Source organism: Oryza glaberrima, chromosome 5 (assembly GCF_000147395.1).
Source record: "Oryza glaberrima chromosome 5, OglaRS2, whole genome shotgun sequence".
In the NCBI taxonomy this organism is placed as follows: Eukaryota; Viridiplantae; Streptophyta; class Magnoliopsida; order Poales; family Poaceae; genus Oryza; species Oryza glaberrima.
This window is the reverse complement of record NC_068330.1, coordinates 6580621-6597134: the sequence shown is the minus strand read 5'-3', so window position 1 is coordinate 6597134 and position 16514 is coordinate 6580621. Positions and strand designations below refer to the sequence as shown.

Sequence of the window (16514 nt, the reverse complement as noted above, 5' to 3'; positions counted from 1 at the left end):
ACGCACGACTTGTAAATCGGCTTGTTTATCAGGATGAGATTCTCCAGGCTGCCGAGCGCGTGAGGCCGCCGCCGTCGCCCGTCTGGTGAGCGGCCACATCTGAACACCAGCGGCAGCGCGAAGGGCCCCCTTCTTCCCTCTCCCCTCTCTATTCTTCTCCCCTCCTCCCCCCACCCTCGCGCTCAAGGTCCGACGCCTGGTACAGCATGAAGCAATTTTGCTGCAGATTGCGGCGGCGGCGACCGGCGGTGGGAAGTCCGTGAAGGCGGCCATGGACGCTGGGTTCTTCTCACTCTGACACTAAGCGGGAGGAGGATGGAGGCGGTGGGCCGACGAGGGTGGAGGCGGTGCCTACGGCGGCAACGAGGGCGGGGGAGGAGGGGAGAGGAAGGCGGCGGCTCGAAGGTGGAGTGCAGTGGTGGTGCACGAGGTCACCGAGGGCGCCGCCTGGGGACCTACGGCGGAGTGGCTCGCTGGCTGGGGCCTGCTCGCACAACTCGCCGCGCCGTGTCAGTGTGCCTCGAGTGGTGGTGGTACGAGGTGATGATCCTGTTGTGCGGCCTCCTGCCGGAGCCGAAGCCGGTGATGGCGTCGACGGGGGTGCGCGCTCATGCAGACGACGGTGTTGGTGTACGTGTTCTCGTCGTTGCTGGCATTCGACGTGTCAACGTGGGTGGGGAACGAGCTGGGCGTGAACTGGTCCGGCCGGGCGCGCACCGCTGCGCACGTTGCCATGGCGGGGGCCACGGCGACGGGGCTCGTCGCCATGGCATTCGCGGCGGGGATGCGACACGCGTGGGGGCACCCATTCGAGAGAGTCAGAGAGAGATATAAGGAAGGGAGAGGAGGGGGAAGAGAGAGGGGGCTGATGTGGCCACGCTGACATGTAGGGCCCGCGTGGGTCCCACGCTGATTCAGCCGCCACGTAGACCAAAACCGGGCACAGTATATCGATTCTCTAAGAGAAAAATGAGCTTAGGAATATTAGTAGGTGGGCACAGACCCAGAGTAACATAATAATCTATAACCTCTACGACGGATTAACCTTATCACACATAAATAGATTTAGGGACTTGGAAAAAATCTCGCTTCACAAACTTTATAGGGTAACCTCACCACCCACAAGAATAGGTATTTACACACAAGATGTATCCATCCAACCAAACAATATCTCCTGCATGCTACCATTCCATCCGCCCCTTGCTACAACCAACCAAACAACATCTCATCATATCCAGGTTCATCTCTTGCAAGCAACCGAACACCTGCATGTGTATCCCCTAAACCAGGCTAAACTTAGCCTGGATGAGGGAGATGAGCCAGGCTAGAGGGATACGAGCAACCAAACACACCCTTATGTGTTGTCTCAGTTCAGGAATTAGTATATAGCTAGAGATGTAGTGTGACCGGTCATTTTTACTATTTTTAGAGAAAACACACTTGATTCCTGGCAGAAATTTTTGCTACTTGTCAATTGTCATGGATGGATTGTTAAAGATTTGTGGATGATATTATACTGAAGAATTCTTGTGACCTTGTGGTCTGTGTCATCTGTATGATTTTTGTAATTTTAAGTGATATTGTTGTGCACAGTAATCACAGTGAACATACTCTGTTCCCCTTGTGATTAGGAAATGCCTAGCTAGTGCAATTATGTGATATGCTAGATGTATATATTGGAAGCATAGAGTTGTCCTATGTTTTATTTGGGAAGAACATTTCCATGTTTTTTTTCCTTTAACTTTGGCATAGTGTGCCTATTTATACTTTTGGCCATGATTTAAATGGAAGACATTGTTGCTTCTTAGCTTCCTTCCAGATCATGAAAGTCTCAATACATTCTCTTGCTTGCATTTTTTTGTGTGTTTTTTGTGGAAGAATTTACTCAACATTGTTTTATTTTGGTGCAGATATGTGCCACTGATCCATGAATAGATGTACATGTTTTCCTGGATTCAGCTGCCCTGAATTTACTGTAATGCTTAGCGAATGATGCAGAAATAGTTTAATTTTGCACTTCGTTTTCCAAACTTTTGTTTTTTTAACTACATCTGGTCATCTGGATGCAAAAACATGTCGTTCAAGATGTACAGCAAGTCATACATCAAAATTTGAGCATCATTGTCTTAAAATATGTCAATTGAACACTAAAATAGTGATATGTGTAGATTTGTCTCAAAAGTTATTTCATAATATTGTACTTTATCAGGTTGTACAAATTATAGTATAAAAGTGGAAAGTAGTGGTTAACATTGTAGTTCAACGACTTCATTGATGTCCAAAATGACTTGTTTTGGTGAATAGGGAGAGTATTAGTTGTTTGCTGCATTAGTTTTGACACACTGTCATGTGCATTACCTGTGCAAGTGCAACGTTGTTCCTTTTTGGAAGTTTAATTGGCACTGGGTGGTACAATCCTTCCCTCTATGCTCAAGTTTGGTATTATGAATTATGAATCTTTAGAGTATGATTTATTCAAATGCTAGTTTGCAAACTTAATACTAGTTATTAATAGAAAATGCGGAATTGATTATATATGTGTAGTTTGTTCAGGCACATGAATTTGCCTTGCTATCGTTGGTTGTATTGGTCTATCACATTTAATGCATGTACTTGCATTCTTTTTTTTTCATTTTGGATTTCATCTTCTGTACATACAAAATCGATTTCTAATCCTATATCTATTTTAGATATGGTTTGCTCATTGCTTTGTGACTCAAAGGTATTGTTCTTGAACACAGGTTCCATGTAGATAAGATGTCCTCTGCACACGTATATTTGAGATTCAATAAAGGTCAGACAATCACATAAGTGAAGGTGTGCTTGAAGATTGTGCCCAGCTTGTGAAAGCTAATTCCATTCAAGGTTGGGAAAATTACATGATAATTCTGTAATACCTGGTTCAAACCTTTTGTTTTGCTATCCCTAGTTGGTTCTTGGTCTGACACAGTTAATGTTTTTTTAATTATTTTTACAGGTAATAAGACTAATAACATTGATGTGGTTTATACACCGGGGTATAATCTAAAGAAGACTCCTCCATGGATGTGGGTCAAGTTGGTTTTCACAACTCTAAATTGGTGAGAAGTTTATTTCCCTTACATCCTGTGTTCACTAGGCATGTAATTTGGTATAACATACACTTATTCGAATGCTTATACATTTAGGTTTGTTGTTTCCTTCCTCCCAAAGCCTCATCAATGCCGCCTCCCCTCCTCCTCCTCTTCTTCCTCCTCGCCGGCGCGGGCGCCACCACCGCGGTGGAGGAGCCCCCGGCGGCGCTGTCCCCGCCGCACAAGAACGCGACGCTCTCCGAGATCCTCCCGCGCTACGGCCTGCCACCGGGGGTGTTCCCCACCAGCGTCACCGCCTTCACCCTCGCCGCCAACGGCAGCCTTGCCGTCGACCTCCAGGGCCCCTGCTACGCCCACTACGAGTACCTCACCTACTTTGAGGCCCGCGTCGTGGGGCTCCTCCGCTACGGCTCTCTCACCGACCTTTCCGGGGTCAAGGTCCACCGCTTCCTCGTCTGGTTCGACGTCATCTGAGTCAAGGTCGACCTCCCGCCGCCCCCGCACTACGTCTACCTCGACATCGGATGGATCACCCGCAAGCTCCCTGCCGACGAGTTCGAGTCCCCCCACAAGTGCGACGACTCCAAGAAATGCCGCCTCTCGTCCGCGCTCGCCACGGCTGCCGTGTGGTTTCAGGTTTGACGTGTTCCTCCCCTTTGTGATTCCGAGCTGTTTGTGTTCGATAGGTTCTTGATTTAGGCTTACTGGGTGCTAGTTTTGCTTGCCAAATTAGTCTCTTGTTAGAAATTAATCTGCTGCCAAGTAACAAGCGAATTTAATTTCTCGGATTGTGTTTTTGTGCCGTCAATTTCAAAGTTAATAGCGGAACTATGCTGAGAATTTGCGCTGTTTCCTGGTCATTGTTTCGTGTCCGACTTGTGTTTTTCCTGGCTGCTCACTCCTGTGGTGGTTAATTTTGACTTGTATGTAATTACCTTGAGGTTGCGTAATGCTGAAGGAAACACAAAGCTGAGAGTTGCTTCCTGTGGTAAAATTTGACATGGAAAGTGAAATATATGGCATATTAGGTTGTAATAAAATAGGACTATTGTGTATTATTGCATCATGCAGTTGGAATAGTCTACTATTGTGTATTATTGCATCATGCCTATACATAATATAGCCCAACCGCCTTAACCTATTAGATAGGAGGTATCTAACCTCACTACTCCTAGTCCCATACCACAAAATAAAATGCAAGCTAGAATGTTCTCCCTCTTTTGGCATCAAAGACCAAAAAGCTTCACTCTTATGGAGAAGGAGGACGAGTCGAAGATGAAGGGTGAGAAGCATCACGGCGGAGATGGTACACAAAAGCTTGGTTGCTCTCCAACACTTGGACCCTTGAATCCAACACACCCACCCTAGTGCTCAATCTTCCCATGGATGCATTCAAATTTCCAACATCCGTTCGCAAACCGCGAACATTCTCATGCATCGCTTCATGCCTGGTGGTTAAGCGTTGAATGCTCTCACTTAGGGTATTGATAGCCCCAAGTACCGTGTTGAAGTACTCATTTGGTTGCATCCCAAAGTAAGCATATTGAGGATTAAAGAAAGCATTAGGATCAACAAACCCATGAGGAGGAGGTGTCGTGCTTGAGCTAGCTCCAGGGTGAGAAGAGGGCATCGTCGTAGGAGCACGGGGAGTTCCAAGCTGAAGGCGGGGCTTGTACTGCTGGTGCTTCTTCAAATTGTTCCCGGCACCCCCAAGTTTGTCTTGTATCAATCTCATGATATATGGCGCATAGTAGATCCCCTGAGTGAATGTGCCCATTGAGATAGCAATCTCTTGCATCATGAGATTCACAACGTCAAACTGACGACCCTGAATAATAGTATCAATGACGTGCCAAGCCACCCCATAATATCATCATTATTGCCACATCGAGGGAGGATGGTGGCTCTCACGATCCTGTTGACCACACTGGGCATGGTCCTCAACCCTGCAACCTTCCCATGGGTGTACCGCACTCCATCTTCATAGAACTGAGAGAGATAGTCAATGGAGAGCGAATTGTGAGTGTGCTCCTCATGCAAATCATCTCCAACATCAAAGCGAATGTTGAGGAGCCTCCGGAACTGCCTCCGAGAGATAGAGCACTGGAGCGTGTCAGACATCCACTTCATCTCACTGAAATCTCCAGCCACCCACACTGTAGCAAGACTACAATGAAGACTTGATCCGCCAGTTCTATGCTACAGTATGGGTGGCTAGAGATTTCAGTGAGATGAAGTGGATGTCTGACACCCTCTAGTGCTCTTTCTCGAAAGCAGTTCCGGAGGCTGCTTAACATTCGCTTTGATTTTGGAGATGACTTGCATGAGGAGCACACTCACAACCCGCTCTCCATGGACTATCTTTCTCAGTTCTATAAAGATGGTGTGCGGTACACCCATGGGAAGATTGCAAGGTTGAGGACCATTCCCAGTGGTAAACAGAATTGTGAGAGCTACAATCCTTCCTTGATGTGGCAACAATGATGATATTAGAGGGGTGGCTTGGCACGTCATTGATGCCATTATTCAGGGTCGTCAGTTTGACGTGGTGAATCTCATGATGCAAGAAATTGCTCTCCAAGGGCACATTCACTCAGGGATCTACTATGCACCATATATCATGAGGTTGATACAAGACAAGTTTAGGGGTGCCGGGAACAATTTGAAGAAGCATAAGCAGTACAAGCTCCGCCTTCAGCTAGGCACTCCCTGTGCTACTACGACGATGCCCTCCTCCCACCCTAGAGCTAGCTCAAGCACAACACCTCCTCGTCATGGGTTTGTCGATTATAATGCCTTCTTTAATCCTCAATATGCTTACTTTGGGATACAACCAAATGAGTACTTCAACCCGGTACTAGCTATCAATACCCTAAGTGAGAGAATTCAACGCTTAACCACCGGGCATGAAGCGATGCATGAGGATGTACGCGGTTTGCGAACGGATGTTGGCAATTTGAATACATCCATGGAAAGATTGGGCACTAGGGTGGGTGTGTTGGATTTACGGGTCCAAGTGTTGGAGAGCACCCAAGATTTTGTGTACCATCGCCGCCGTGATGCTCCTCACCCTTAATCTTCGACTCGTCCTCCTCCTTCACAAGAGTGAAGCCTTGTTGGTCCTTGATGCCAAAAGAGGGAGAAGAATTCTAGGCTTGCATTTTATTTTGTGGGATGGGACTAGGAGTAGTGAGGTTAGCTACCTCCCATGGTTAAGGCGGTTGGGCTATAATTATGTATGGGTATGGGCTATTACCTTATATTGTGTGTTATTTTTCGTTTTGTTAAACTCTATGTCATTTGGACCCTTCGTGGTCTTGTAATAGCTTAGATTATTATTTGTGAGCCTTCTTTGGATAATTTGAGTTGGATGAACTTCTATAATTTGGATTGTTATTGTTATGAACTTGTGCTATGATGGATGGTTGATGTGATATTGATATATTTGTGACCATCTTATGCAGTTGGTTGATCCATATGTGAAGTTCACATTGTATGTTCCATGTGTGGTTGTGCTATGTTCAAATGCGAATGAAAGTGTATTTGTTCCATATTTGTTATTTGTATTTGATATGCACATGTCTAGGGGTAGCATTTTCATTTCATTGCAAAATGTCTATATGTTTCATGTTTGATTTTATATGTTTGAGGTGTTTGTCATTGATTACCAAAAAGGGGAAGATTGAAGCATTTAGACCCCATTGTTAATTTTCGTAATTAATGACAAGTACTAATTGTGAACTAACCGTTGTCTTTGAGCTATATATTTTGAGTTAGGTTCACATTATGTGTGTGCGCATGGATGACTACCGATGCATTAAAATTGACGGCGCAAAGCAAAAGGAAGAGAAGACGGTAAACTAGAGCCTTTATTTTAAATTGATCGAGGTGTAGGGCGATCAAATTTGCTAGTTTATTTTTAGCGTTGCCGTACTATTAAGAGGGATAATGACCTAGCAAAGAGATGATTTTAATTGCCATATTAGGTCATTATGCATTTAGACTTGTGCTCACATTTCACAACACACATTTCTTTCACTGTGATCAACCTGATAGGGGCGGTCAGACCGGCCAAATAGTGGAGGTTTGACCGGTGTGCCCTGGCCGGTCTGACCGGCCCCAAGCGGGCGGTTTGACCGGTGCACAAGGCCGGTCTAACCGGCGGCACCTGAGCGGTCTGACCGGCCCCCTGGAGGCCGGTATGGTGTGCTCGGGGTTGGCTGATACCGAGTCGACAGAGCCGTATTCGGTCGGTCTGACCGGCCACTCAACGTCGGTCTGACCGGCCAGGCCAATGGGGCCCTTTGACAGGGCTACAACGGCTAGTTTTCTAAACTAGCCGTTGTAGAGTAGCACAGTCAGACCGGGCAGTACACTGAGTTGGGGGATTTCGCCTCCAACGGCTAGTTTGGTGGGTGGGAGTACAATACTCCCCCACCAGCAGCAAGGGGACTCTTAGCACCCACTTCAATTGCATACACCCCTTGCATCTCTCACACACCCACTTAGCTTTGTGTTCATCCACTTAGTGTGTTTGAGGATTGTCTAGCCAAGAGTTAAGTGCATTTGCTTTCATTTGTTGAGCTAGTGTGGCACTTGATCATCTCCGAGCAGGGTCATCGCTTGTTACTCTTGATGGTTACCGCCTCCTAGATGGCTTGTGGAGGAGTTGCCCGGTGACTTCTCTGAGAAGATTGTGGAGGAGGCCCGGCGCCGGTTGTGAGTGGTTTGGAGTTCACCACCTTCGAAGTGAAGGAAGAACTACCCCGAGTGATCGAGGCTTGGGCAGTCCTCTCCGTGGGCCGACTCCCGCCTTGCCCACCCCTTGACGAAGGGGGCGTGCGGTGGCTTCATGGTTGAGCGGTGGAGTTGGGCTCGCCTCAACAGGGAATAGAAAACCGGCGAGTTTCCGAACCTCGGTGAAAAATCTCTGTCTCCTTGTCTCATTTATTTGTTGCATTTACATTTGTGCAATTTACATTCTTAGAGACATACTTGAGATCATATCATCCTAGGATTGCTAAACATTGACATAGGAGTGTGATTTACTTTCCTAAGATATAATTGAGCCATTATCACCCTAGGTTTGCAAAACATAACTTAGTTGCTTTGTTAGACTCGACCCTTACCGAGCCTAGCAACTTAGGTTAGTTTTGATTAGGTGTCATTTAGTTTTTAAATCGCCTATTCACCACCCCCTTCTAGTCGACATCTCGATCCTATAGAAGGCGAGCCGAGCGCGATGGGATGGATGGAAGCAGTGCGGGATTGGGGGATGGATGGAGGTGGCGCACCGCTTTGGCGGCTGTGGCTCGGTGCTTCCTCCTCTTTAGGGTTTACTATGCATTAATGGGCTTCTTGTGCCTAATAGGTGTATTGGACCAAGTTCGGTCATATCGGTTATTTCGGTTAATCGAGACACATGACCGAAATAAATTCGGTCTTTCACTGGTTGAGACCGAATTTTGCGGTCTTTGTCTCGGTCTTATTTTGCCCACCCCTAGCCGTAGTCTCGTGCTCCGCCGCCACCAACCTCATCGACTCTTGTGCCACCATGGCCTCCCTGGTCCCCGCCTATGTGGCCATCGTCAAGTTCCACAACAGCGAAGTAGGACTTCGCCTCCAGAGGGGAAGGGGTAGGAGGAAGTTTGGCCCCGGTGGAGGAGGGGGAGGGCCGACGCCGGCGTGGGGCACGGGTGGTCGGCGCCGACTACATCAGCTCCCAGCAACCCTAGCCGAAGTAGTCGTGTGCGGCCTTGCTGCCTTGTCGCCGCCTTGACGGCGTGGAGGGGAGCACCCTTAGGTGCGGAGCGCCGCCAGCCGCACCGGAGGAGGGTGCTGGTTGTGGCAACGGTAGGAGATAGGATTGGGATGTGTTTTTGTGTAAACACCCTCGTACTTACTGGGATTACAGCGCCGTCACTGAAACCGGAATTTTCTCTTCTTTGTGTTATATTTCTCAGAAGTATATTGATTTTTCATTAAAAAGTGTAGAAAGGTAAAAGCGGTGGAAGGATTGCTTCGATATTTCTCAGAGTATTAGGGTTTTTCTGCAAAAAAGCACAGGGTGCATGCACGCCTCGACCGCCCATTCCCAGTTAATCACACCGGACACGGGGACACATGCGTATGGGGAACAGGGCAATGACCATGGGAACCGCGAACAGCCAATAACAGGTGCGCCCACGAGGAGCCTTAAACACAAAACGACAACGTGTATAAGAAGAGATATAGCCAGAAAAAATTGAAAAATCGGAGAAAAAGGGGACGGTTAGGGGAGTTATTGGTTGATGATTACATTCACGCCGACACTTGAACTGTTCTTGTTCGTACATTGTGATCTTTGTGAATCATCATCTGCCAAGCTCATATAGTTTGTGGGAATGGACCTGGCAATGAATCTATTTCATTCTTCTTGTTTTCAATATTTAGAACTGTTAGACTTCTCCGTGTGATGCTGTATTATTCTTCTGAATCTATCTTGTGATGTAACTTTGTGAAACTAGTCATACTTAGTTCAAGTCAATAAACACTTTTACTGCCAATTGTCAAGTAACCACTGTATGATCCACCTGTCTCCTCTTCCTTTGGCTAAATAAGAATGAAAATAATATGTTGACCAGTTAGGATGTTTCATGTGCTGTACAAAAGCATGGCTTATGGCTGCTGACAGTTTGTGTGCATTACTTTTGAGCACATCGAAGCACAGTTTGTGATGTTGACATCAGGCTTTCCTGAACATCTTAAACTCCAAAATGATGTGGTCGCTCGTCAGCTGTGCAGTTGGTTGTCTATTTCGCCCCATTAATGGATGCTTAAGTTTTGTTGAAGCATGTTATGGTTAGTCTAATATGCATTGTTATTATTTCGTAAGCTATAAATAAATATATTTTTGAATTAATGATTCAGATTATTTATGGTGACTTGGACTAATTTGTACTGCTTCCACCTTTCTGTAGCTTCGGGCCTTCCACGAGTGTAGTGATTGCCAGCATCCAACTATAGAAGAATAAGCATTGATTGAGATATTTCTCTACAGCTTCTAGACTCCTATATTGTGCTGCTGTCCCAGATGCACATTTGCTCATGCCCGAGAGACACATGATCTTGTGGAGATTTATTGGTCATTTTGATCCATGACTGAGTCCTAGAATTAAGTTGTTTCTCACGGATCACGTTTTTGATCTGAAATTACTGTGTTCCAAATATGCTGATTCTTTAGCTGTGTCGAACAATCTGGAATTCTAGCAACACTGATGAAACATATTGCCCGACCGGCTGAACCTACTACCATAGACATAGGTGTCCATAAAACGTCTTACAGCCATGATAAACTTTACACATATTGGATAATTTTGGACGAGTCATGGAAAAATATTTCGGTAGTGTTTCCCTTAATACAGCATAATAACACAAAATAACATTAATCCCCCCCCCCCCCCTCTCAAGAAAAAGAGAAAAAAAAAACTTAATAACCGAGTTGTCCTCCAGAATATGTACAGTCCTGATTAGCCCATGGATGTTATGTTGAATTGGGTGGGCGATAATCCCTGAACACGGAGGAAGAACCGCCGGAGGCAGCGGGGGAAGGCGAAGAGGCTACAAAGTTAATTCCTGGCAATGATATTGAGGGATGGCCAATAGGATGTCCTTGATTTCCAGTAGCTGCAAAGCGGGACGGACTTGCTGTCGAGAAAGTCGCTGGACTTCTTGGAGTGTGACCCTGTAAGATCAGATGGTATTCAGTTCAATGACAGCATCAGCTGTACCTGAAAAATATTTCACCGGACAGAAACAACAGAATATCTAAACCCAAAACAAAAAATAAACAAAAACAGATTGTGTATAACCCAAATTATCCTAGAGAATTCACTAACGTAATTATCCTCTATGGTCTCACTTTTGCATTGATGTCCAACAGACAAATGTAGACACAAACTCCAAATAATACTACGACAATGTTTTGAAAAGAAGATACTTCTGCAATTACTTACAGAATTGTGTTGGAGAGAACCGAACGGAGACCTAGCAAAAGAGGCTGTTGAAGGAGAAATACTATGAACATGATGCAAGGGACGTCCAGGAGTGCCCTGGTTGGAACCAGCCTCAGACTCGCCAGCAACATCACTAAAATTGACATCAACGGTCATTCTGGGCACCAGCCTAGAAATAGAACTTCCATCGGCTGCGTTTTCTGATGGCTGAGGCACAGTAGTGCGCAATGAGGCCTGCATGGTGCGCATCCTGATTTCTTCTTCAGCATTTAAAATCTGTTCAAATAGCCAAAAGAAACTTTTTTTTTTAGTAACTGAACTAACAAGATCTCAGAGACAGAGCAGTCAACAATATATTCGTGCATACATATAGTTTTTTTTAGCAATATATACTCCAATTATGATTCATAAACATGGAAAACATCAAAAAGTTGTTACTTATATTTCAAAGTGTGCAGATTGCTTTCACAAATTCTATATTTAGTACTCGAAACATGAAAAAGAATATCATGTCCACATCAATTCAATGAAGTGGCCTCATCCATACTCCAGCCATAATGAGTTTACACCTTCCACACTGTAAAGATAACCATGAAACTGTCTAAATATACGTATAGCATTTGGTGACATGTGACTTGCAACTGCGTAACTAGTTCGTTAAACATACTCCCTCCATTCCATAATATAAGGCACAACCACTTTTTTTAGATGTTCCATAATATAAGGCATGCATGCATGTAGGCAATTAACTATGACCTATTCTCCATTAAATTATTACTTTTTTAAATCCTCCACTCTTATGTTCTCTAATTCTATTGGATGCATGCATTGTATTTATTAGGATGATCCAAACTACAAGATGATAATAATTATTTTCTTGGTCTTTGAGATAGGGGTGGTTATGCCTTATATTTTGTAATGGAGGGAGTATTTAACAAAAAAATGAATAACAAGTGAGGATATTATATACTGAATAACAAGTGAACATATCAGTCTAGCATCCAATACAAGTTTAACGATCCACAATTAGTTTATACACAGCTCCAGTTACTCTGCAGAATTCTTCCTTAATGACAAAGTTCTGGTCTGCTAGATAGTTCATCAGATGTTAATTCATTTTATTTAATTGGATTAAGACGACTAGATGAGGATATCAATCTAGTGTTATCTTTGATTCCACTCTAAATTGAGATCTTATAGAATAGGTATCTTTGATTGCACCAAATAAATCCAGACATATTTTTCACCTTAGCATAAAGTTTTGTACCACCGATAATACTTTGTATTCATACCCATTTGTTTTGAACAACAGTGGCATTAAAAATAACCAGAATAAAAGTTAGCACAAACAATACCTGCTTCAGCATCTGCACAAGATCATGCTTTTTCTTGTTTAAAGTATCCAGCTTGTCACTCAATTCTTTTTTCCTTTCTTCAATTACATCAAGACAACTCCCCTAAAACAGGTGTAAAAAAAGGTCTTAATGGAAATTAGGGCAAGCAAATAACCAGGGCTAAAACATAGAAAACACAAAATACAGAGCTCGCAAGTTTAGGCAATGAATCATATCCATACAGTATTTATGGTTACTAAATTGCATTCATGCTTTCACAAAAGAACTTGATACAGACAGAATCTCGACAAAAAAACAGTGCAAATGTATTCAATCGAATCAGTGTTCAGAAGCAATCCAGATGTATCTAGTATTCAAACATGACAACCAAATTTGTTTAATGCATCTTCAAGCTTGATTCTTCATTGCAAGCAAAGAAATTTCAGCCTCCTATGACACTGCCTAAAACATCTAGGCAGGCAGAAGTACCATCGGTTATATTAAAACCTGCCTTGGGTTGGCGCCACCACAGCGTTTTGCATAGGCGTGGCCGTTTCCCGTGCTATCCACGTCGGCCCCGATGCTCCAGGCAGCCAGATTCCACAAGCGAGCGAGAGGCCGCATTGACTCTGGTCGTTTTGCAAAAAAAACCCTTGATGTTATTGATAATTTGTGATAAATCTCGTCTTACATTTATGTGCTCTGTATTCTTACTTTAAGGACCTCCAAGACCTGAAATATTTTATGCTAAGAAGAGAAAAAAAACGAAAAATAGGCCGCGCTTTGAATAACAACAAATGAGAGGCCTTTTTGTAAAAACAAACAGCCCTACCACTCGGCGCCCACCCCTCACCCCACCCTCCTAAACCGCCAGGACCACCGCTCACTGGTGGAGGAAAGGTTGACGGGTCCAAGAAGCGTGACCACGGCGCCAAGCACCACGCTCAGCTCCATCACCACCAGCAAGCCCGGCGCTGACATTCCATCCCCTCGAGCGGTTAGCCGCTTCGCCAGATCAGTGGACCATCGCCGGCGTCTGTCCCTCTGTCGGCTGCCTCCTCATCGTTGCTGACGCCTCCTGAGCAGCTAAGCTCTATCTCCTCCACCGATTAGGGATGGCAGGTGCAGAAGCACAAAGACTAAGTTCGATGAGATCTCAGATGGACCACGGCAATGGCATAGTCGCTGCCATATTCACCTGCAACTCCTCCGCTGCAATTCGAGATGAACAGAGAAATCGCAATCCCCGATATGGTTTCTTCTTGTCGGTAAGAGATGGTCTTCTCTGTCTTAGTGTCATGGTTCCCATTGATTGGTGTCAGGCAATGCAGAAAGATCAGAATGCATTAGATGGCAAGGCAAAGCAGCCACATCAGAATGCATACTCTGATTTTCTCCTTTTTCTGTGACAGGAATTCATGTTGAATGTGGACCCAAGTTCAAGAATGTTATGTATCATGCTTTCAGTTCAATAAATATCAATAATCCATCTATGATTTTGCATAATTTCCAGTGAACAAAGTACTAATGATTTAAACTACATAAGTAGTGTCCTGCTGTAGGTTTAGGATTCAATGAATAATTGGATTGTGCAAGCAAGGTAAGCAGAGTTAGATGGGAGTAGTCATTTCTCTCTGAATTTATTATTTGTGTCCTTAACTGCTATTTAAATTAGTGGGGGACTATTGTTACTCTCTAACAGATAACAAGATTGATCTTCAGAGTAATTAGGCGAACACAACTGCTTCTAACATTGCTGATTGAAAGCTCATGTTGATTGGTTTTTGCTTGACGAGGTCTTGCCAGGGAGAACAAACATACTAATTATGGTAACTCTGAATCTGCATAGCATTTTTAATGTCTCATTGCAACACACTGTCTGGATATTCATAAAATAACATAGCAGTTTCCATCATTTGCCTTGAGCAATTTTCATTTTGCAGGAATTTGAATGCCTGATTTGTGGAATGTTAACTATTTCAGCATCAGTTTATTGAGTTCTCAGGTCGAATGAAATAGGAAGGAAATTAGCAGTGGCACTATTAAAAAAATGCATTATGGATGTGTGATAAGTATTCCATGATTTTAACTAGAGTTTTTTTTCCTTTTGTGTTTAGTAGCTATCGTCTCAGTGCTCAGTTGTAGTTTTCCTTTGGAAACAGTTGTTTCAAGAAGTTAGTTAGCTATGTTTTTTTTTCTACGTACTGTTGATTTAGTGAGTGAACATCTGCTATCTGTTACACATATCGTAGTTATGGCCTTCAAAGAAGTATGAACAATGCAATATTTTCTTTCTATAGCTTGCAGCTGGCTGCTGCTGAGCATATCTAATGCACGTGAATAAATCATTTATTGTACACATGGTCTTCAGGTACTTGACAAATGTTATCTAGCTTAAATTCGTGAGATATAGTTTTTAACCCCAGTATGGTTTACTTTGTTTTCTAACATATGGTTTACTTTGTTTTCTGACTATGACATGTATAAATATTACACTTCCTAAGTATCGATGTATATTATGTACTTAATGACTTGTACCATCTTCAATAGGATTTGATGAAAACAAGTTGAATTGATGAATTATGATATGCACTATGTGATTTATATTTAGCCTACGTGATGGTTTAAGCCCATGCATAGATGGTTCAAGCTGTTATATGGTGTTCATGTTAATTTTGTGTAGATATACCAACTCTGTGTTTTGGGAAAAAAATGTTTGCGTAACTACAACACGATGCTCACTCTATTTACCATAGAAATTCATGATTTTTGTCTCTATCAGGGAGATTATAGATCTTTAATTTTATTCTCGTAATATTCTTATTGGTAAAAGTTCATTGGACTCTTGATAGGGCGCGCAAAATGTCTAGTACCATTATGAAAATGTACCAGTTTCAAGATACTACAATCAAGACCTGTCATGTTCATAGCACTAGCTCCAAATTCAAATGACTAAGTTACATCTCCCACAAACTCGTCACCATTCATCTATTGATTCTCACTCTACTGGACATATTTGGCAAGAAGAAACGTGAATTGTTTTTATGCAGCCTACAATCTCAGACTGCATCTTAAGTCCCTAAATTATAGTCAAATGCATACTTGAGCAAACACGACAAGATAGTACAAAGAGTCGGGGAATTTTAATAGTGCTCACCTCTGGATTAGGATCAAAGCCTTCGCTTTCGCCTTGACCTTCTTGAGCATCACCATTGCCATGGGCATCTTCACCTCCGACGAGCACCTCTCCGGCATCATCCATATCAGCATCCTCCACTGCCCCCTCATCCTGCTCCTCCCCCGCCTCTTGGGGTTGCTGCTCATCTTGCCCATCCTCTTCCTCCTGCTCCTGCTCCTGCTCCTCCTCCTCCTCCTCCATCTCCATCCCCTCCTCGTCCTGCTCCTCCTCGTCCACCCCCGCGTCTCCATCCGCGAGACGGGAGGTGGAGGAGGAGGCCGCGGAGTCGGCCCGCGCCGCGCCGTCGAGGCGGGCGAGGGAGAGCGTGCGGCTGCGGAGCAGGCTGCGGAACCGCGACGGGGTGATGGTGGGGCGCGGCGCCGGCCAGCGGTGGTCGGTGTCGGCCCCGGCCCGGTGGAGGTTCCCGCGGTACATCGAGATCGACGACACCATCCCCGCCCGTGTCTCCGGGCGGTCGTGGAGCGCGCGAGGGGAGGGGGGGGGCAGCGGTGTCGACGGCGCACGCCGGGCAGGGGGAGCGGCGCCGGGGCGACGCGTGCGGTGGCGAGGTGGCTTCAACGCGAGCGGAGCTGGGGAGCAACGCCGGCGACGGTGCGCCGCAAGGCGGCGGCGCTCGAGGCGGCTAGGTCACGTTCTCTCCGCTCCGCCTCCGTATCGGTAACGCATCGCATAACGCCCGATCTGGAGCGTAATTGGGCTGGGATTCGTTTGCGGGCTAACCGATTACGAAAACAAACGGGAAAAGTGCACCGAAGGTCCCTCAACTTGTCATGGAGTTACGAAATCGTCCCCCATCCACAAAACCAGATATATGACATCCTCCAACTTACAAAATCCGTTCACTCTAGATCCTTCGGTGGTTTTGACACCGATTTTATCTTACGTGGCAGCTGAGTCAGCGTGGGACTCATGT

General features: G+C 44.9%; 1 protein-coding gene and 1 pseudogene across 1 annotated transcript; one reads left to right on the top strand and one right to left on the bottom strand.

Annotated features, from left to right (window-relative positions):
* Window positions 1-3200: 3200 nt before the first annotated feature.
* Window positions 3201-3716, top strand: LOC127773431 (uncharacterized; annotated as a pseudogene).
* A 6615-nt stretch (window positions 3717-10331) lies between these two features.
* LOC127773428 (uncharacterized) lies at window positions 10332-16287 on the bottom strand. Its single transcript, XM_052299489.1, has 4 exons — window positions 15560-16287; window positions 12424-12525; window positions 11069-11344; window positions 10332-10797 (listed from the first exon to the last, which is right to left on the bottom strand). The coding sequence occupies exons 1-4, from the start codon at window positions 16031-16033 to the stop codon at window positions 10597-10599; spliced, it is 1053 nt and encodes a 350-aa protein (XP_052155449.1). The 5' UTR covers window positions 16034-16287; the 3' UTR covers window positions 10332-10596.
* Between the last annotated feature and the right edge of the window lie 227 nt (window positions 16288-16514).

What these genes read in the sequence shown, in the direction of transcription:
- LOC127773428 (XM_052299489.1), bottom strand. Translation starts at nt 16,033, where the DNA reads ATGGTGTCGTCGATCTCGATGTACCGCGGGAACCTCCACCGGGCCGGG. An exon ending in TTGTGCAGATGCTGAAGCAG is followed by an intron (nt 11,345 to 12,423) that starts GTATTGTTTGTG and finishes CTATTTGAACAG; the next exon opens with ATTTTAAATGCTGAAGAAGA. An exon ending in GTTCTCTCCAACACAATTCT is followed by an intron (nt 10,798 to 11,068) that starts GTAAGTAATTGC and finishes CTGATCTTACAG; the next exon opens with GGTCACACTCCAAGAAGTCC.